The 24,223-nt window shown below is 35.7% G+C and overlaps 1 protein-coding gene across 10 annotated transcripts in view; it reads right to left on the bottom strand.

The window, feature by feature from the left end:
- Window positions 1-3,146: 3,146 nt before the first annotated feature.
- The window catches only part of LOC110461813 (ras-specific guanine nucleotide-releasing factor RalGPS1-like), a 98,552-nt gene continuing 77,475 nt past the window's right edge, over window positions 3,147-24,223 (bottom strand). For 8 of the 10 annotated variants that reach the window (XM_021515489.1, XM_021515495.1, XM_021515492.1 and 5 more), the window contains 17 exons: window positions 22,081-22,194; window positions 17,486-17,536; window positions 16,736-16,819; window positions 15,038-15,127; window positions 14,582-14,674; window positions 12,873-12,996; window positions 11,468-11,599; window positions 10,742-10,835; window positions 10,312-10,497; window positions 9,847-10,022; window positions 9,245-9,268; window positions 8,110-8,179; window positions 7,831-7,939; window positions 7,528-7,620; window positions 7,008-7,113; window positions 6,212-6,303; window positions 3,147-5,977 (listed from right to left, as the gene is read on the bottom strand). In XM_021515489.1, the coding sequence (XP_021371164.1) occupies window positions 5,948-5,977; window positions 6,212-6,303; window positions 7,008-7,113; window positions 7,528-7,620; window positions 7,831-7,939; window positions 8,110-8,179; window positions 9,245-9,268; window positions 9,847-10,022; window positions 10,312-10,497; window positions 10,742-10,835; window positions 11,468-11,599; window positions 12,873-12,996; window positions 14,582-14,674; window positions 15,038-15,127; window positions 16,736-16,819; window positions 17,486-17,536; window positions 22,081-22,194 (1,668 nt within the window). In that variant the 3' untranslated portion in view covers window positions 3,147-5,947. The remainder of the gene's footprint in view (window positions 5,978-6,211; window positions 6,304-7,007; window positions 7,114-7,527; window positions 7,621-7,830; window positions 7,940-8,109; window positions 8,180-9,244; window positions 9,269-9,846; window positions 10,023-10,311; window positions 10,498-10,741; window positions 10,836-11,467; window positions 11,600-12,872; window positions 12,997-14,581; window positions 14,675-15,037; window positions 15,128-16,735; window positions 16,820-17,485; window positions 17,537-22,080; window positions 22,195-24,223) is intronic. The other 2 variants (XM_021515491.1, XM_021515490.1) reach the window with 2 other exon arrangements.

Below are 24,223 nucleotides of genomic sequence, written 5' to 3' on the forward strand. Positions count from 1 at the left end.
ACATGACACACATGTATAACACAACCCACTTGTGTAACAAAACACGCATGTATTACACTTCACACTTGTGTAACATTACACATATATTACAGTACACACTTGTGTAACAAAACAAATATGTGTAACATTTCACACATGTATAAAACAACACACTTGTGTAACAACCCACATATATGTAACATAGCACACATGTATTTCACTTCACACTTGTGTACATGTATAACACAACACCCTTGTGTAACAAAACATATGTGACATTACCCATATATTACATTACACACTTGTGTAACAACCCACATATATGTAACATAACACACGTGTATAACACTACACACTGGTGTAACAAAACACATAAATGTAACATTTCACACAGGTTTAACACTTCACACTTGGGTACCAAAACACATATGTAACACTACTCACATGTTGAACACAACACACTTGTGCAACAAAACACATATATGCAACATTACACACATGTAAAACACAACACACTGGTGTAACAAAACACATATATTTAACATTTCACACATGTATAAAACAACACACTTGTGTAATAAAACAAATATATGTAACATTGCACACATGTTTAACACAACACACTTGTCTAACAAAACACATATATGTCACATTTCACACATGTATAACACAAAACACTTGTGTAACAAAACAAATATGTGTAACATTTCACACATGTTTAACACAACACACTTGTGAAACAAAACACATATATGTCACATTACACATATATTACAGTACACACTTGTGTAACAAACCACGCATGTATTACACTTCACACTTGTGTACCAAAACACATATGTAACATGACACACATGTATAACACTTCACACTTGTGTACCAAAACACATATGTAACATTACTCACATGTATAACACTACACACTGGTGTAACAAAACACATAGGTCACATTACACACATGTATTACACTACACACTTGTTTAACAAAACACATATATTTAACATTTCACACATGTTTAACGCTTCACACTTGTGTAACATTACACATACATTACACTACACACTTGTGGAACAAAACACGCATGTATTACACTTCACACTTGTGTACCAAAACACATATGTAACATTACCCACATGTATAACACAACCCACTTGTGTAACAAAACACCTATATGTAACATTACACATTACACTACACACTTGTTTAACAAAACACATATATGCAACATTACACACATGTAAAACACAACACACTGGTGTAACAAAACACATATATGCAACATTACACACATGTATAACCCAACACACTTGTGTAACAACCCACATATATGTAACATAACACACGTGTATAACACTACACACTTGTGTAATAAAACAAATATATGTAACATTGCACACATGTTTAACACAACACCCTTGTGTAACAAAACACGCATGTATTACACTTCACACTTGTGTACATGTATAACACAACACCCTTGTGTAACAAAACATATGTAACATTACACATATATAACACAACATGTTTAACACAACACCCTTGTGTAACAAAACATATGTAACATTAAACACATGTCTTACACAACACAATTGTGTAACAAAACATATGTAACATTACATATTACACTACACACTTGTTTAACAAAACACATATATATAACATTACACACATGTTTTACACAACACAATTGTGTAACAAAACATATGTAACATTAAACACATGTATAACACAAAACACTTGTGTAACAAAACGCATATGTAACATTACACATTACACTACACACTTGTGTAACAAAACATATGTAACATTATACACATGTATTACACTTCACACTTGTGTAATAAAACACATATATATAACATTGCACACATGTATTACACTTCACACTTGTGTAATAAAACACATATATGTAACATTACACACATGTATTACACTACAAATATGAAACCTGTCATCAGATTGTACATGCAGTGCACTCTTCCATATAAATACTGGGATAGGAAGTGATACTGTAAAACTGTATGACCATAACCCTCACAAACCAAAGATATACCACTTCTACTAATCACTTTATCTCCAAAACAGAAATGCCCAAATTAGTTCCACAATAAAAAACTTTTACGTTATAGTTCAATAAAGGATATACTGTAAGATCAAATCGCCAAGATATTACTCCAAGACTAGGATAATTTAGTTTCTCCTAATATCACAGCAAACCTGGACTTAAACCCATGTGAACTATTACTGTTCTTAAAGAGCATAGAGATAGATGTAGTTACGTTATCTACACACAATTTACCCTGTAATGGCGTAGGTCAGAGAGAGGGTGTTCGGTAGCCAAGTAAGGAACACTCTAGTGTTAAAACGGAGATTTTGCATAACACCTCTGGACAAAGAAAGCTTGAAGCAGGGACTTGGTATTGCTGTGTTCTAAAGCTACCTATGTTTCTTGATGCTTTTCAATAGTAGTCGTAGACTAATGGTATGACGTCGACAAAGGATAAGAAACAATAATCATATTTTTGTCAATTTAGTGACAAATCTCTTGAGATTCAATGATTGTGACCAATGTGTTAATGGTGATGACACTGATGTTATATGGGAGGCAGTAACCAGTAGAGGCGAAAAGTCGTGACAAGTGGCTTCATGGAATTACAGAATGTTACATTGACTGAAGTGCTCATACTACCAGTACTGTCCCAGAAAAGGGGGGCCTATTCTGTAAAATACAACTCATCACTGCACAATAAATATTGTAACATAATAACATTGCAAATCAAATAGAAACACTCGTCGTTGGATTTCATAGCAGAATAATCTCAAGAAAAAATATCTTGATAAATTGAACGCCTAAAAAAATATAAATAACGCATGACAGCTGAAAGATAGTTCTGTTATCATATAAAAACTCATTGCCTTCGTGTAACCAACTCATTGTGGTGATCTATCGTTGTGTTCTTTAACACTGCTGGCAGTTCTTTGTGTACCAGTCTGGAAATCTGGATGTGATGTGACACCTGACTCGACACATACCAACACTATATATAAACTAGCTTATTCCGTCTTTTCGTATTGCTGAGTTATCTGCTCTTGTGAGCAGGTATTGATTGTTACGTCATTAATTTGTGTGCGAAAATTACATCGTTTTCTCAAAAATTGATGACGTTGCTCTCACAAACAAATGACGCAACAATCAATACCTGCTCACAAGAGCAGATAACTCTGCAATACGAAAAGACGGAATATCAATGGTACATTTGTATCACAAAATCTTAATACTAGCGTAACTAGCTGTTCAAATGTGTGGAAGACAACAATACACATTTTACTTCAAGGCACATGTCTGAAATTGTCTGCACTTCAACTCCGGGATTCTTAAGGAACCAGGTGAATTTGAAATATGGTGGCATTTGAAACATGGCTATTTTATCTCCAATTCTGAAGTAAAAAAATCTTAATAAGCATTGTAAAACTATAACATTACATCTTCATGTAGACAACATTGTCTAGTACTGCTGTGAGTCAGGAAATATAATGACCGAAGCACAATTCAGAATGGCAAAAAATATATCAATGTTACTGTACTGGAAGACCTGTAGAGCATGGGAAAATGATGCTATAATTGCATGATTAAGATCTAGTCAAGAGACATGGATCACATGATCTGTCATTTGTCATATTGCTTTTGTTAAAGGAGCTAGTAGAGTCCTTAACAGCCCTAAACATACTACTGTAAAAACAGGTACGTGTACCTGTAAGTGACAAGAAAATTGGCTCTCCCTTTTCAAATGGGTGTAAAATTGACAGAAAACCTGTCTTAACTAGAGAGGACTTCCAATGCACAAACAGGAAGACTACCAAGTAATTATGTAGAGCATTTCCCTTGGGAGAGGAGTCTGACTGATGCACAGGAAGCCCCACAAAGTTTGTGAGAACCTGTCGACTCCAGCCCACTTCCACTAATTTAAGTCTGCTGAGGAAAGTAGACTCCAGCCCACTTCCACTCATCTAAGTCTGCTGAGGAAAGTAACATGTTCTTTACAGTATGATCTTTTAAATTCTACCAAATTTTTGAAATGCTGGCATTGACAAGAAATTAAAAAAATGTCAAATGACAGAGATGTAAACTGAATTTTTCCAAGAAACAAAATGATTCTTCACATTAACCTGCATAATCATATTTTTAAGATTGATTTTAGGTCCATGTTGTCAACTTAACTCAAACAACTCTAGCATTCAGGAAAGAACATGGAAATATAACATGGTATACAGGTTATTATGGGCCTATTGAAGTATGGACTGATCAATTGTGTCCCACATGGAATGACTAAAAACATAAATTAACACATCCAACAATTGCACATTCCAGTCAATGTTAAAAGGACTAAGCCCTAAAACCTATTTTATCATAAAATATGTGATTATCTCCCTTTAATTGGGTCCCAGTTAGACTGGATAAAAGCTTTATCCATCAAGGGTTGGTTCTAATCTGCAAGAAAGAAATGAGTTAGTGACTCACATGTGTCCTTTGTACCTCAAAGAGATAGACATGCACGGCATGTATTAAAGATACATATTGATCATGTGCAGCAGCAACAAAACCATTTTTTAAAATACTGACAATTTTGTCATGTCATATAAAAATAATGTAAAAAAATGTTTTTCATTGTTAGATGGTGTAAAATATCAGTGCAATATGACTTTCTGTTCAGACATTGCACATAAAACAGCTTCAAATACCTTTCTCGGATACATCTGAAACGCCTTGTTTAACTTCTTACTGGTAAGTCATAATTAAGAATACCCAAATTATCTAGAAAGTTTTAACCTAATGGACCAAAAGATTCTTTTCAGTCACTCTGCAAATAATGATTTTAGTGATGTCTCCCATAACTGTTTTATCTCTGACAAAAAGCACTAACTTAGCACTGGTCCCCGCCACCCTTACATTGCTAAAATAAAAATATGTTATTCCCGGTGATACAGATTCTCCAAAATATCCCATTCTGCACCAATATGGACTAGCGCAGTTTTTTTTATCTTATATTGTGAAATAGCTTAACTGACCACATCATGTTATGGAAAAATATAGAAACGAAAATATCAGAGCATGAAAATTGCACAAAAACACAGAAAGCAGCCCGATTATCACATTACAGAAGGCTAAGGAATGTCAGGCGAGAGCAGCTCACCTTGTTAACATGTACAACACATAGATACTGGCACATCAAAACACGTCTTCATCAAACAAAAATAATGCATTGCTTTTGTTCATTGTTTGTATTATGACAAGTGGGACTTGAGTATTCTTCTCTCTGTCTATGACCCTGTAAACGTGACAGCTGTTTATCAGCTGCTGATCAAAGTCAACCACAAATCTATAGTCCACCCTGTTTCCGAGGGTATCTAGAGCGTATCCACCGAGAATCAAGCAGATCCACAGCATATACACCGAGTATCCACAGGCTATCTACTGAGTATCTCCACAGGGTATCCAACGAGTATCTGAAGACTTTCCCCTGAAAATCCCCTGGTTATCCATATGGTATCTACTGAGTATCCACAGGGTATCTGAGGGTATCTGAGGGTATCCACCGAATATCTGAGGGAATCTGAACAGTTTCAAGTGGGATCCCCTCGATATCCACATGGTATCTAGTGAGAACTTATCCATGGGGTCAGAGAAGCTTCAGCTCTTGTAGGTCAGTAACCATGAACAAAGCTGCTTGTTGATGCTGTACAAACATCTGTATTTGGCACAAATGGCTCTAGGTCAGGTAACACTAAGCACAAGCTGACTGCTATGAATATTGGGAAAGCTCAGCAGAGGCTCCCCATGTCTGTGTATCCTACCAGCAGACACTGGTTAGGGACGACCTTGAGCTGGGAATGTCAAGGTCAATCTTTCTCATGGTCACTGGATTATCACAGTTATGGCGACTTGTCCAAGTCCAAGCATGAGTGCCTTCAGTCGAACGACATCAGGTTTGTCGGGGTCTGTAAATGCATGAAAGTATTATAAATAAAAAGTTCAAAAATTTAGAATATTTCAAAATAAGCTTTCAATACTAAAGTACTACATATTTACGAAATGCTCAATGCGTACATTAACAAACTGTTTTGGAAACATATCTTTGACAATTTGATGAAAAAAGTCTTGAATAATATAAATTGCTAGTGATTCTACGACTTGGTAAGCAACCAAGTTAGATTGAGTCATCGAGGACTAACCTTCGGTTGGAAGCGCTTTGTGGCCTCGCTGAGATGTCGACACCATGTTAACGCCATGGCTTGGCTGCCTCCCCGGAACTTGTACACATTACCTGTAATACAACACGACATTTGTTCACTCTGTAATCTAGTACATCACTGAATGGCAAAAAATATACAACTAGCATTGACGGACTTTTATTATACAATAGCTACTAGACAAGAAATAGCTACAAGACATGGGAACACGTTTTCTATATTTTTACTACTGCAGTATAATATTAGAGCAGTTATTTTTCTCTTTGATTTAAATATAACATAAACGAGACTGAAATTCTGTCAAATTCAAAATGAGATTTAGAAAGTTTTTCGCACTTTGATTAAACAAATTCTTCATCAACTTTTTTTATTCGTTGACAATCATTTCTGTCAAAACATCAAATTTTATTTCCTCATTTTCTTTATTTTTTTATTATAATGACTTTACTACAAAAGGGCATTCACATTAAGTAAACAGTGAATATTTGTGTGTGAATTCTTTCATGTACGAGTTATTACAAAGATGTGTGTCTTTCCTTCAATTTACTGCATATGTAGGCAATTTTTAACCCTTTCACCACTGTAGACCATAATGGGCTCATCCATATCAATGCATGGAAGAGTCTACTTAAGTTACATAGGGGTGAAAGGGTTAAACAAAACAGCAAGTTCACTTAATTAGTTCCCAAGATATAATCAATGCAAGCTTGTGTCTAAGGTAGCTAAAATGCCCCGATATTTCCCCCAGACAGACGTGAAGAGCAGAACGGCTGCCTACCTTTCATTGGATCTGTTAACTGGAATGCATCTGGTTGTAGTGGATTATCTCCCATTACCACCATCCAGCCAACAACTGATGTCATTTTACTGGGGTTGGTTTTAAACTGAAAAAGAACCAAATAGGAAATGAAAGAAGCCGCCTATTGATTTGTTTACACATATGGCATAAAAAATCATAGAGAGGGTAAAAATATCCTTCGCCATAAATGTACTGTTAATATTTACAGGTTTGAGTAGGAAAAGCTGGAGAATTAAACAATTATAATAAAATTCAAACAGCTTTAAGAAAAGGTTAGTTTAACCATATTTTTATTGCAAACTATACAATATGGATTGGAGTCATCAAAGTCCTCTCCATGGAGGTTTTAAACGCAATGCAATAGACTCAAAGTTCTTGATATTGATTTAAAACTTGCACAAACAATATTTTACATTACAACATTACCCTAGTTTCTTGAACATCTGTTATCAAAACATTAAAAGTAAACACAGTGTATGTGTTGGAGGGTATTACTTACAGACTGACGGTCACCGCCCCGTAGAGACTTGGCTGGATAATAGAGTAGCGACGTGCCCCATAGGGCCACCCAATACCTTGTCCATGACGTCACCTATACAAGTACACATGTCACACATTATCTCTAAGTGGTAGTTATCTATTTCACCTAAACATCACTTCTGATTTGATTTGACAATTAATACTGCTTACTTTTTATTATTCTTTTATCAATTAACTTCTTTTTAGGTATTCCTAAGTTAAAGTAAGACTTTATTGACAATTTTTATAAACTGAAAGTTATCTCCCCTAGACCATTACTCACAGTGGGTTTCTTTCCCTCCTTGAGAATTGTTTTCCTCCGTAAGCACCCCTCACAAGTAAAGCTCTGTTGGAAATTTTCGCGGATGTCGTCCGACTCCCTCCATGTCATACTGTAACAGAGAGAGTATCAGGTCAGTCATGGCTGCTCTGTAGACATCTACATATATTTTCTTTTATCATATTACCGTTTGTGTTACAACTTTTTTTTTTTTTAGTTTTCTTGTGATTACCATTGTTGTCCTTATTCTAGTCTACTGACGATGTGCCAATCTTTACTTACTGGTTTCGAGCCGGCCAGAACATCTCCGGTTGATCCACAGAGTTTGTGTCAAATACCTCTGATCCTTCAGCTATACACAAAATGCAATTTCATTAAAATATGTCCAGGTAGAAAAAACATGCTTTAATTTGCTGTGTTCCAATTTCTATTTAACAGAGAGTTATAAATTAGATAGCTACTTTTCTATTGAAAATCTTTAAGGTGTGTTTATCAATCTTCATATGAAAACATATTAAATACATATCATAGTCTTCTCAATCTGTTAACTTCATTTGCTGATTTAATTGGTTTGTTTAGACCAGCTTATATAAGCATAAGCAAGGGATCAAAAATTACAAAAAAAATCCATATGTAAAACTGCAATGCATTTAAAAGCAACACAGAGTATATTATATATAAACAACAACAAAAAGCAAATGCAAAATAAATCTTCAGCATACAAGTTTAACCATGAGAAGTCACCAACACTATCTACATTAATGTACACTATGAACTCTTTTCATATTCAGAACTTTGTATGGTAAACATTTCTGCCGTATTAACTTTGAACCTAATACCCAGTCCTTATTCCTGTTCTCATGGTGACAGAGGTTTAGTTGTGAAATAGGATGGAGAACAGATCACGAAGTATGTACTATGCAGCTGTCATTAACATAAATATGTATGGTGTGCAAGCATTTTCTTCAGCAGTGCAACATATCTAAATAAGTTTATTGTTTGGAACAGTAATACCATTATATGTATGATACAAAAGCCTCTTTTATTAACTCGGGAATGTTTTGACAATGCACGACAATCATCAATCTGTAATGGGATGCATGTGGGAGTAAAATCAGCAACTGTTTTGAAAAGCCAGGAAGATTGCCAAAGAATGGAAGAGCTTGAGGATAAAAAATCAGCTGTTTCGATATATAAAAAGAGAAACAGCCAATTCCATGCATCATTTTTTAAATAGGTAGTTGAGCAGTGTTTCAGAGATGGGGGGGGGGGGGGGGGGATATTGAAGTAAATATGGGATGTGGGATACTGATTTCGGAAATATATGAGAGTATAGTTGTCAGGGCAGGATTCATTGTACTTTAATCTGAGAACATGCTTGTTTTAGAGTTGTTTTATGCCATACATAATTTCTTACGTTTGATGATATCTCTGCAATGTACTGAAAACGGAATTCAGAGTGTGGTCATATAACATAAACACTCCCAAACTGACCTTTAATGATCATGTCAAGAAAATGACCAAAAAATCACTAGATCAGTTTTTGCAGTAATATTGACTGCAAAAACTACTGAAACAAGTAGTAATTGTAATGGGGACCATTACAGAAGTCCCCCAAACTACCCCAAAGATGCATCAGAAAAGGATCGTAATGCCATAAAACATCTACATACTATTTGAGTGAAATCGAACAATATCTGAATTTCGCCCAATCCGAAGCCTCCATGTGGTTGGTATGTCAACGAAACCTATGCAGTCCCCTAATACCCCTAAGTACCAATTTTTATAAAAATCTAACAATATCTAAATTTCCACCAATCAGAAGCCTCTGTGTTGTTGCTATATGATTGGTATGGCAACGAAACCTATGCGGTTGAATCAGCAGTCCCCCAATACCCCTATATACCAATTTTCATAAAAATCAAACAATATCTAAATTTTGACCAATCAGAAGCCGCTCTGTGGTTGCTTTGTTGCGAGTCGTGAGGGCTGATATGTAAAGCAAGCATGTGCACGTACTGGTAGTGGTGGAGAACTTGCCACATATAGATCCATCGCTGGATGCACAGGGCGACTCCTCCAGCACGCTGTCGTCCAGCAGGTGGCGGATCCCCTGGATGTACGGTGCTGTTGTCTTGGATGGCAGACTGAAGGTTTTCTCTGCTGACTGTTTCTGCTGCCCATTGCTCATGAAACTGAGGTAAAAAAATCCTTGTGAGTTGAGTCAAACAATAGATCTTACTATTAATATATCTTACTATTACTACAGAGGTCGGTCGGGCACATCTGATATACAAATTGTCAGCTTTGTGCAAACTGTGTTTAAATTTATCCAAATGATACTTATTCAAATTTATCTGGTAAAATGGTGTTGTCAATGGATATAATAGTAATCTTCCTTAATAGATCCAAACTTAACATAGTGTTAGTGTTTCAGTGTGAGGATGTGGTCAGAGTACAGTTTAAAGATCAACAGATACTTACTTGGCACTTAAGCTTTTGGTCTTTCTGTGGCACTGGACTTGCTTTGTGGTAGAAACTGTGGCACTTGGAGTGAGATGGTTGCTGTGCCGAGGCTCTGTAGCTGGAGAAGGGGGTGCCACCATTATCTGAACATCTTCCTTGGATGTGGACAGGGTAGACATCGGTGGCTCCACTTTCAGGGAAAGTCTTAAAAGAGAGTCCACAGTCAATAAATAGTTTGTATTAAGTGAAAATAAACTTGACATCAGATGTGTTTTACAGAAAGTAACAACCACATAAAGCAACAAGGATATTCTTGTATGTACTGTTCCCCATCTCAAACGAGTGAAGAGGACACTGATAGTACTGACCTCCAATATGAAATGTATGAGTTAATTTACTATTTCATGGACAGGGACATTGCAGTTGATAGGGACTGCCTTTTACTTACTTGTAGTTGTCATCCTCCACAAACTTCTGCAGCTCCTCAATGTACCTCACTGACCGCAGGTAGTTTTGGACATGATCCAGAACAGGTAAGTGGTCTGAAAAGGTAAGAAAAAACTTATCAAAGGTCTTGATTCAGGATTCTTTCAACTGAACTTGAAAAGACATTACTCATATAAGACATCACATAAACCCAACTTCAAGAATCACACTGACCTTCAACAGATATTATAGTGAGCTTCATCAGGTATTACACTGACCTTTATCAGGTATTCCACTGGCCTTTATCATGTATTCCACTGGCCTTTATTAGGTATTACACTGGCCTTTATCATGTATTACACTGACCTTTTCATGTATTACACTGGCTCTTTTAGGTATTTCACTGACCTTTATCAGGTAATACACTGACCTTTACCATGTATTACACTGGCCTTTATCAGGTATTACACTGACCTTTATCAGGTAATACACTGACCTTTATCAGGTATTACACTGACCTTTATCAGGTAATACACTGGCCTTTATCAGGTATTACACTGGCCTTTATCAGGTATTACATTGGCCTTTACCATGTATTACATCGATTTTTACCAAACTTATTATATTTCTGATCGAAATAGGACTAGGATTGTGACCTACATATTTCCATGCGTTTGTTTTTCTATTATATACACTTGCTATTGTTTTGAAATTCCATAGCATAAGTAATGTGTATGGCCAGACTTACCGTAGGATGACTGCTGGAGATCAGCGATCACACGCAGGATGTTGTTCATCTGGATGCGGCGTGGGTGACTCTCCAGGCCACCCGAGTGGGGGTGGGCCACATCAATATAGATCAGGTCTGTCAGGTACAGGCCTACAATATCAATCACATCTAATGATACTCAAAACTCTTTGTCATTCATACAACATTCTTCAGATATCAAACTTCTGTATTATCACTACAGCTACAGACCAGTGAGGTACAAACCTAGAAAACTATCTGATATTGTGTATTGATACTCAACAACTTTTTCACCTTTGTACTCACTACAGCTACAGATCAGTGAGGTACAAACCTAGAACACCTATCTGATAGTGTGTATTAATACTCAATAACCTTTTCACCTTTGTACTCACTACAGCTACAGATCAGTGAGGTACAAACCTAGAACACCTATCTGATAGTGTGTATTGATACTCAATAATCTTTTCACCTTTGTACTCACTACAGCTACAGATCAGTGAGGTACAAACCTAGAACACCTATCTGATAGTGTGTATTGAGTCTTTTCTCATATGGCCTTCATCAGACACCACTATTCCATCAAGCAAATAATTTCAGATGTTATGTAAGTTATTTTGAAAGTATCTCTTCATAAGATTTAAAATCTGAACCACACTTTTTTAGACAAAATAAAGTTGATATTTTGTTGTGATTTTTAAGCTCAAAAGATACAGACATTGTTTTCTTGAAAAAAGTGAATCCAATGTAAAATCACTGATTTTCTTGTTGAAAATGTCAACAGAGAAACAAATGAAAATTGGAACACAATGAAATTGTTCACTTCAATCAAATATTTATTCCAGGGTTTGTACTTTTGATTGTTTGTAATCAGAAAATGCCATAACTGCGTTTGCATTCGCTAAAGAATAATCAATATCACTTCATCAAAAGCACACGCTTCTGACAAGTTGTGGCGAAGCACAGCCTCCACCAGTACAAGTTATGTAATACACATGTTGTATTAACACGATCAACTGATAAAAACATCCTCAAACAACCTGGCTCTAACGCGTGTTCGATTATGGAAACTGCCTGGGATATTATACATAGAGCCTTTAGCAGCATGCTAAACTGATCGAGTGTGATTACCCTCACTTCATAGCACAGCCTTGTGGTGGTGAGAAACAACCAGGTACACCCTAATATAGATATACAGTGGAGCCTGTCTAAACTGACTCAATCCAATCCAGAAATGATAGACTACCAGGTACATCCTAATATAGATATACAGTGGAGCCTGTCTTAACTGACTCAATCCAATCCAGAAATGATAGACTACCAGGTACACCCTAATATAGATATACAGTGGAGCCTGTCTTAACTAAACCCCAGCCAGAACTACACGACACTTGGTTGTACCCACCTAAGTAAGGAACACAGGGGTGTTTCACATTGTCCATGTAGTCTCGTAACTTCTGTCGGTTACTGTTCTCAGAAAACAGATCTGCGATCTTCTCATACGTAGATTTGTCTCGCCTAGACAACATCTGGAAAACAATACGTTTTTATTAATTCAGAGTATTTACTTGGTATATCACTACAAGGATAGGAAAGCGGTACCTCAAAACTTCTACAATTACAGACATTACTGATATAACAAACTGTTTTATATAGTACAGAAGGAGTAAGCTACAGAAATCTGGTACCTGTCATACACTATACAAAACTTGCACCTTAAAAACAAGACTGCACTCAATTTACTTTGAGGCGAGTTAAAAAGAGAACTCAATAACACGCTAACTTCTCTTGGTAGAGAATGGTAGTGTAATTCTAGATCAGAAGTAAATGTAATTAACCAGGAGAGATAGTTGAGGATTTGATGTCGGTTTCAGACATTCAGTGTGTCTTCTATCTAGTGACCAATTATCAACCAAATGGAAGCCTAGCAGAAATACAATCCACCATGATTCACGGATTGTGATTATAAATCTGTCTGGCTATAACATTTCCTCGTAAAGAAACCTACTGATTAAACTTTGGATTCTAATATAGTTAAACCTGACACCACTATATAGAAAACCTGTGTATACAGATATGTATATATAGAATACCTGTATATACAGATATCTGTCTATAGAATACCTGTGTTCACTGATACCTGTATAAAGAATACCTATGTATACCAACACCTATATATATAGAATAGCTGTGTACACTGACACCTATATATAGATTACCTATGTACACGGACACATTTATATAGATTACCTGTTTACACTGACACCTATATATATATATATTACCTGTTTACACTGACACCTATATTTAGATTACCTGTGTACACTGACTCCTTTATATAGATTTCCTGTTTACACTGACACCTTTATATAGATTGCCTGTATACACTGATACCTATATATAGATTGCCTGTGTATACTGCCACCTATATATAGATTACCTGTGTACACTGACACCATTATATAGATTACCTGTTTACACTGACTCCTTTATATAGATTACCTGTATACACTGATACCTATATATAGATTGCCTGTGTATACTGACACCTAGATATAGATTGCCTGTGTACACTGACACCTATATATAGATTACCTGTGTACACTGACACCTATTATATTTAGATTACCTACATGTACACTGACACCTATATATAGAGAGAGATTACCTGTGTACACTGACACCTTTATACAGATTACCTGTTTACACTGACACCTTTATATAGATTACCTGTTTACACTGACACCTATATATATATATATTACCTGTGTAGACAGACACCTATATATAGATTACCTGTGTACACTGACACCTATTATATATAGATTACCTACATGTACACTGACACCTATATATAGAGAGAGATTACCTGTGTACACTGACACCTATATATATATATAGATTACCTGTGTATACAGGTGGAATTTCTGGCTTATATGATGCAAAAAAACAAAAACTGAGGCAATGACGGAATGTTTCTGTGATGCTTTGTGGTTTTCTTTAAGAATTGTTGTCCAGCACTGTATATTTTGTGAAACACATCAAATCCTCACCGCAACCAATATATGTACGATGATGAGGACCAATCAAGTCATATGATATGATATCACTTACCATCCATGTCTTGGACAGCCGAAATATTGCTGCACTTTGTAGTGCTGACAGCACCGCCATCACTGCATGTAAATTATTTAAATCTAAAAGTTTCTGAAACATAAAAAACATGAGTTGACAACCTTGATATATATATATTGTGACAATTCCTTTCAGAAATATCGTTACTTTGAAGGCAATTTTTTGCCTTTTTTAACCAAAGCATTATTATATATAACCAAACATACAATCACTATTTCTGAAAAACGCAATATGTTAATTCATGAGGGAATGCGTAAACAAATCAAATGACAAATATTTTGCAGGTTTTGCTGTTGATAACAAAACAATTTGGCATTTGCATTGTTATAACAAACTTGGGAGAAAAAAAAAATACAAGAAAAATGAGTCTAATCTGGTTGTTTTTTTCCTGAGTTAAGACAGTATAAATTAAACTAATAACATTAATAAGCTTACCTTTGCTATTTTTATGTAATGGGCTAAAACATCTGACCTAGTTTTTAATGTCTGACAGGTTAGAATTTCACGTTGGACCCAGAAATTTACCTGTAATGAGAAAACAATACATAATGTCATCTATAGGTATATATGTACATTCAACAACTAATTATAACCACAGCTGGTAAGACTTAAACAGACCTAAAATACAGTATACAGTATAGAAGCTTTATATGATAACAATACAGCTGAATTTGTGAATCCCTCACATTACACAGCTTCCTGTCATACCAGGACTGGTGGTTTATTATAGTAAACACCTTATAATGTAGGCCAGTCTCTGGTTACAAACATTCCCCGTCTTCAATCAGTGTACAAACAAGCCATACATCACCCAACCCATTGGTCTTGTCCCCAGGACCAAGTATCTAGTTCACAGAAAAGTCGGTGACAATTCCAGGTCAATATTAAGATGTTATCATATAATGAGCAGTTCAATGCATTGGCTAAGATTGACGTTAACATTTACTGTGAAGTGTTATATAGGGTCAATATCAGGATGTTATCATTTACTGTGAAGTGTTATATAGGGTCAATATAAGGATGTTATCATTTACTGTGAAGTGTTATATAGGGTCAATATAAGGCTGTTATCATTTACTGTAAAGTGTTATATAGGGTCAATATAAGGATGTTATCATTTACTGTGAAGTGTTATATAGGGTCAATATAAGGATGTTATCATTTACTGTGCAGTACGTGTTATATTTGGTCCATCATATGTGCTAGTACTACACATCATTTTCATCAAACAATATGGCTGTAGATGTGTATGACAGAGTATTTTGTTGGTATAGATATAAACCTAGGGGCTAAGTGATGGGACATATGCTTTATAACTGATGTAACTTTAACAGCTGTTGGATATATAGTAAAAAGCTGGCAGTTTTATAGCCAACCACAGAAAAGGCCACCTACACTGATAAAGATTTATAGATACAGGCCTCCCCAATGGTGGACTGGTAGCTAGCTATATAGGTTACTCTTTATTTCTGTACAGGTAAACAAGCTATTTAATACGTTTTCATACATGACAAAAGGTGTTTTTCTTGTTTTCATATGAGATCTGCATTGTCTTTTAAACTAGAACTATCATCGTGAGGTAATTAATACACCAACATAACCCCTATTCTAAATAATTGCTTTCCGAGATGCCCGATTAAATCTAATGTCTGACAGGGTATAAAGAAAGAAAATATTGATGGTAATTAGGATGGCATGAAATTACATTTTAATTGTTTTTAATATGGAGGAGAATCTTCACTCATGTAAAATATTCAAACGCCATCACTATGTTATAAAATGTTGCTAACACCCACCTTGTACTGTACTGGAGTAGTAGACGGGACAAGGCTTTGTAAGTAACCAAGTCAAAACTCTCTCATCAATATCCAAGGAAACTACATGGAGGTCGATAACACATGCACCAGTTTAGTGACGGGTAAAATGTGTGCAATGTTTTCAATAAAATGGGTTCAGTAGTGAAGTAGTACAGACCAATAGTGTCTACAGAGCGACAACTTCAGTATAGACATCTATTCTACAGAGCGACAACTTCAGTATAGACATCTATGGTGTGGTGGTATCAGGACTTTGTATATAAACTTATCTAAATATAGGATGGTCTTTCATTCTCACATCAATAGTAACACTTACATGGTTAAATCTCCTTGTAAATCCAACAACATTAGGAGCCTTGATGAGTTTTTCTTTTGTAGTCCATGCACATGATGTTAATTCCTGAAAAGGAAAAAGAAAATAGTTCATTAAAGCTGACAGTGCAAGTTTAAAAGCTTTCAATTGAGATTTTTTTTTAATTTTTTTTTTTCTTGTTTTGAGAACTTCCCCATCTCTTCCGACTATCGTTTCTTAGGAATGGCAGACATTTTAGTTTGTCCTTGCTTGGTAATGAGTATGGGTCTCGCAGGGTATATAAAGCGCATTACCTGTCAAACCAGTTATCATTTGTTCAACGTGTGTGCAAGGTGACACTACTATACTATATAAATAGAACACTTTCACGATTTTGAACCAATATTTTTTAACAGATCAGTTGAATAAAATTGAAATGAAACACATCAAAGAATTCATTTATCTAAGAAAAGTGGAAAATAATAGTGAATTAGGACCAATTAAAATATATAATGCACAATCCCTGCCCCCCACAAAAAAAACCCACCCAAATAAACCACCCTGAAAGAGTCAAACCTACAACTAACGCTACTGCCTACCTTTTAGATATCCAACTAGTTATATATATATATATATAATTATAACCTTTGGAAGAGTGGTGCATGTGCATGGTTTGTGGGGAGATAAGACAAACAGATTCATGTATCATTGTCCAATAATTATTAACCAATGGAAAGTGCTGTTACAATGTTCCAATAAAGTAGTAATACTTACATCTGGCAGTATAGACTTGAACACAGGTAAATCCATCAATGTTATCTGGCTCTGAAAACAGCAACATTTCTCATTAGATTCTACGTTAGTTGGAGCTCTGACACGGAATAAAGGCATTCTCATTTAACCTCTACAGTTATTCTAAATCTGGACAAAAATGTTACCATTATCATCCTTTACCATGAACAAATAATTAAAAACAATCAGACATATAACAATCCTCTCTAACTTTGTTTTATTCATAACCATGATACTCAATTCACAAACAAAAACACTACACACTATATTCCTGGTACCCTTTAATTTGAGGTACACATTTATATCCATAATGACTGTTACATTCTTTATGTGACTATTTAATCATTATGTGAAAACCTCCAAGGAACTTCACAGGCGGACATTGACCTCTAATACTATAGGTAAGAAGTATCTTTATGGCCCTTTTTATTCTTATATTTTGTAGATCTCCATGTGTTTGATGGGATTTAAACAGTTTAGCTTTAACCTTGAACGCCGACAGAGAGCCAGCGGGATGGAGTAAACACATGTAAACCTCACAAGGATAGACTTGAGGGCTGCTCCAACCCTCAAAAACCAACAGATACTGTGCATGCAGGTCAAGTAATCAACTTCTAACGATATCTGTTTGTACCAACAACTTTGTTCATAACAGATTAAACCCCATTGCATGGTAAGCCATCTCTGTTTGTATCAAAACTGACCCACCCACCACCCCCACTCTCTGATATATGCACATACATTATATTATATATGCTGTACGGTTTGGTGCTCTCCCAGGCCGACCATTCAGCTAGAACCTATTAGGATTGCTCTGTAAAGATCTCGTAATTCAGGAATCTGCACCCAGTCATGTGTAAAGATATAAATTATAGGCAGCTGCATACACACGATAATAACATACAATTAGAATATGCATTATTGACAAATTTCCAACAAACACATCATCAAACCAATTTTTTTCCTTATACACCCTTGTTTACATGATACCAGCCCTCCCACGCACAGAGCAGGTATGGTAGAAGGACAGCAGACACAACAAGATCAGCTGGGCAAGCCTAGAGGACATGAGTCACATGGCGATGTAACAGGAGGGGGAGGGGGGTTGTACCAGGTAATACTTAGGGGGNGAGTTACCTACAAAGAGGTAAATCATTGATGTCTCTTGTCTTAACTTTTACATATATGTGTCATGTCCAAATTCTACACTCCAGTATAACTGCATGTTATTTCCAATAAACAACTGTGCATACTTCATGAATGATTTTATCATTGATATGTGTAGGTGGTAAGGTATGCAATACACAATTTAACTCTACAAACATTTTGTTGAGGACAGAATATGTATATAGGTGTACATGTCAGTTAACGACGCCCACATTGTACTCTGGCCACTATACATATCCCAGATAAAACGTTTCAGCACAGGCTTGGATTTCATACTTCTGAAGGTTTGAATTGCGACTACTATAGCTTTTAATCAAATGATCAATTCCTACTGTGTGAACACTTTGGTACTGTATTTACTTAGATAACTTTTGAAAGCTGATCATAACAAAGACGTTATCTTTCTAGGGCCATCTTTACAATATCTGTACACGGTAATGTATATTGCTTTAATGGTTTTCCTGTTGTATGTTGTGTAGGAAGTTTAGAACTCATTGCACTTACATGTACACTTTATACACAGTATACATGTAATACTAGTACTCCTACGTAAACGCTCCAGGTTTTATGCAGCATTACCTGTCTAGACCCAGTGACCATTCATATATATACAAAATACACGTCTATTCACAGCAGTATAAACATTATACGTCTATTCACAGCAGTATATAAACATCATACGTCTATTCACAGTAGTATAAACATTATACGTCTATTCACAGTAGTATAAACATTATACATCTATTCACAGTAGTATAAACATCATACGTCTATTCACAGCAGTATAAACATCATACGTCTATTCACAGCAGTATATAAACATCATACGTCTATTCACAGTAGTATAAACATTATACATCTATTCACAGTAGTATAAACATCATGCGTCTATTCACAGCAGTATAAACATCATACGCCTATTCACAGCAGCACAGCAGCATAAACATTATACGTCTATTCACAGCAGTATAAACATTATACGTCTATTCACAGCAGTATTAACATCATACGTCTATTCACAGCAGTATAAACATTATACGTCTATTCACAGCAGTATAAACATCATACGTCTATTCACAGCAGTATAAACATTGTGAAGTCATGATCAGCTAACAATACATCATACTCGTTAACTGATAAGTAATTTGATATATTTAATATTTTGCACTTTTTAAATACTCTTTTGAATAGAATCCTTACACCAACACCACACAGTCATATATATATGTATATGTTGTAATAAACTACAGTCTGTTATAACTTTCGGTTTGAGAGCAGAAAACCCGGCAGTTACGAACCATACGGTAACACCTTCAATCAAAGATAAAACACTGTTTCCGGACTTAAAATTCTTATCAAAATCATATTATACACAATGATATGTGATGGTGAATTTACGGTTACACTACTAATTATAATTTTACCAGTACTATGTTACAATACGACCTCTGTGAAGTAGTGATATGTGAACTATGGGTACTTGGTTATACACTGGTTATAACTCAGGTCATACATGTTAAGTCACTGTGTAATACAGTATATAGCGCACAGCCGCCAGCTGACTTTACTGAACTGATCTCGATAGATTTGTTCAATGGAGCCAGGATTCACCATCAAATCATTTACTCAACCATAAATAACAAGATTAGCTTGTAAATATTTAACAGGACACATAGGGCACATAACAGGTGTTCACTGAGTGTCAGATGCAAGTAGATCTAATGAGAGAAACACACATATCACTGGGAGAAACACACATATCACTGGGAGAAATACACTTATCACTGGTAGAAATACACATATCACTGGGAGAAATACACTTATCACTGGGAAAAATACACTTATCACTGGGAGAAATACACATATCACTGGGAGAAACACACATATCACTGGGAGAAGTACACATATCACTGAGAGAAATTCACTTATCACTGGGAGAAAAATACACATATCACTGGGGGAATAAAATATCACTGGGAGAAACACACACATATCACTGGGAGAAATAAACATATCACTGGGAGAAATAAACATATCACTGGGAGAAATACTCTTATCACTGGGAAAAATACACTTATCACTGGGAAAAATACACTTATCACTGGGAGAAACACACGTATCACTGGGAGAAATACACCTATCACTGGGAGAAATACAGATATCACTGGGAGAAATACAGATATCACTGGGAGAAATACACATATCACTGGGAGAAATACACATATCACTGAGAGAAATACACTTATCACTGGGAGAAACACACTTATCACTGGGAGAAACATACACATATCACTGGGAGAAATAAACATATCACTGGGAGAAATATCCCCATATCACTGGGAGAAATACAGATATCACTGGGGGAATAACATATCACTGGGAGAAACATACACATATCACTGAGAGAAATCCACTTATCACTGGGAGAAACATACACATATCACTGGGAGAAATAAACATATCACTGGGAGAAATATCCCCATATCACTGGGAGAAATACAAATATCACTGAGAGAAATACACTTATCACTGGGAGAAATACGCATATCACTGGGAGAAATACAAATATCACTGGGGGAATAACATATCACTGGGATAAACACACATATCACTGGGAGAAATATACTTTTCACTGGGAGAAATATACACATATCAATGTTAGAAATACACATATCACTGGGAGACATACACTTATCACTGAGAGAAATACACATATCACTGGGCGGAATATACACATATCAATGTTAGAAATACACATATCACTGGGCGGAATATACACATATCAATGTTAGAAATACACAAATCACTGGGGGAATAACATATCACTGGGAGAAACATACAAATATCACTGGGAGAAATACACTTAGCACTGGGAGAAACACACATATATCACTGGGAGAAACACACTTATCACTGGAAGAAACATACACATATCACTGAGAGAAATCCACTTATCACTGGGAGAAACACACTTATCACTGGGAGAAACACACATATCACTGGGAGAAATACACATATCACTGGGAGGAATATACACATATCAATGTTAGAAATACACATATCACTGGGGGAATAACATATCACTGGGAGAAACACACATATCACTGCAGGGAGAAATACACATATCACTGGGAGGAATATACACATATCAATGTTAGAAATACACATATCACTGGGATATGTGATATGCAATGTAGTCAGTAGATGACAAAGATATAACAGACCGTGATGGGAATATCAGACCAATTTTCGTCAATGTTTCCTATAAGAACAAATCACAGAAAAGGACTTTTTATTCTGCACACAGAGCTTAATGTTAGCAAGCTGTTTCCAGTATGATCATGCAATTGGCTACAGCAGGCAAACTCCTGTCAGAGAGTTATCTCCCCTTGATACTTCATTTCACTTACAGCAAATTCATCGGGTGAAACTCGCAATACGTCAAAGACGACTGCATCAAAGCTCTTCATGTGAGGCAGACTTGAGTGTTTGTCCAAGGACTCCTCACTGCCCTGGCTGATTGCCTGAAATGACACAAACATAAACGTAACTGTAGAGTAAACCACTGTAATACATATAATAACAAATTATCTACAAACGTTTGGTATGTGTTCTTGTGTCTCTTAAAAATTTGAATGATATTTAAAGAATTATCAAAATTTCAAATTTCAGTGCATGTGACACAGTCTATATCTGTTGCCTGCTTCAATAAAATTCCTCTCCTATTCAGTAGGACTGGGCACTAATAATAGCCTGCTGATACGTATACACAAACAATAGGCTGTTGATGGCAGATTTATATAAACATCAGACATGTACATATAATACAGAACATATATTACGCATTCACAGTATGTAATCTATAGGTTTCTCAGGTCAGTGATTCAGACCAAATAATTTAGACAAGATGTGTATGGTAATGATATTCAATGAGTTCAAGTAAATGTCTTGTTTGGGTGATATTCCTCCAGTCGTGACCAAACTGACTAAATGTTCCATATGTATCTCCAGGTCAACGTTCCCAATATGTCACCTTATACTGTCATTACAAGTCCTGCTCTACCAGACAATGTCTGCAATCACACGACAAAGCCTGCCATGCATCCTGTATGTGATACAGTTGATCAGATATAAGTATCAAATTGTCTGTTGTTTTCCATTTCACCATCACACAATCTCACCAACCAGTGTGTCAACTTCATGACAGAATTAAATCAAACAGTTTAATTTATTTTTTATCATGGCTTAAGTTTTTGGTTGGCCAAAATAATAAATGCCAACTAGCAGACAGGTCAGCTTGTGTTCCTGACTTCATCCCTATACCATAAAAAATAAGTCAGTCAGCAGACACGAAACAGGCTTAACTGAAGTATATATATATACATCCCATGTTTAATGTTCAGATTGCTATACTTCTTCTCCAGGTGTAAGGAACTTCATCAGTAACAGAGATGCTACAATTATCAAGTTACTGGCACTGCTGATGGAAATGTTAGCTACAGGTAAACACTAATGGAAAGATACAACAGCTGGCATGACCACGGATTCATACCCAGGACCTCAATACCATTTCCTTATTCCAGCGATTTTTAATTAACCTGAAATCCAGCAAACTATGAAAAATAGATGATTTCCTTATATTCCAGTGAAAAAGCTGAAATATTGCAAACTGTTTGAAAACATTAAAACAAACTTCAAACTGACCTATGACTGTGGCCTCCTCTCAAAATTGAGCTCTGACCTCAACATAACTTATTGGGATGCACAACTAGTTGGCTTGCAATTTTTAGAAAATTTTGTCTCAACATTTTACCAATTTTGGCTCCTGTGCACGTGGCTTCAAATGAAGAACAAGATAATATAATTGAACAACATTGACATCCATCCATTCCATCTATCAACATGCCATGTGTGTATATCCTGATCTTATTCCGTCTTTGCGTATTGCAGAGTTACCTTCTCTTGGGGGCAGGTATTGATTGTTACGTCATTGGTTTGTGTGAGAAAATTACGTCGTTTGACTCAAAAATTGATGACGTTACTCTCACAAACAAGTGACGTAACAATCAATACCTGCTCCCAAGAGAAGATAACTCTGCAATATGCAAAGACGAAACAGGCCACAGAAGCTTTAGGAAGAGTTTTATTAAAATTGATCTTCACACTAGAACTGCAATAGTCATTCACTTCTAACTCAAAATTGCTGTCATATACAAAAGAGGTCAGCTACAACAATACAACTCATTAAAGCCAGTTCATATTCATATCATACATTCCCGACAGTATAAATCCCAATCATTCATTCATTATAATTGAATGGGCTCTGTTATAGCATAACTTTAATAAAGTTAATGCTGAACAAAGAGAATACGACTGAATAATCTTCTACCAAACAACAATACATAAGTTGTGCAAGCTAATTCCATGACCTGTGTTATTTAAATTCTTTAACATTACACAATAGAACAAAGACAAAAATAAAAAAAAAAATAAAAAAAATGTATATCATTGTAATTATTCAGATGTAAATTGTGTCCCACTCAAGACAAACAT

The sequence above is a fragment of the Mizuhopecten yessoensis genome, unplaced genomic scaffold (assembly GCF_002113885.1).
Source record: "Mizuhopecten yessoensis strain PY_sf001 unplaced genomic scaffold, ASM211388v2 scaffold10685, whole genome shotgun sequence".
Classification (NCBI taxonomy): Eukaryota; Metazoa; Mollusca; class Bivalvia; order Pectinida; family Pectinidae; genus Mizuhopecten; species Mizuhopecten yessoensis.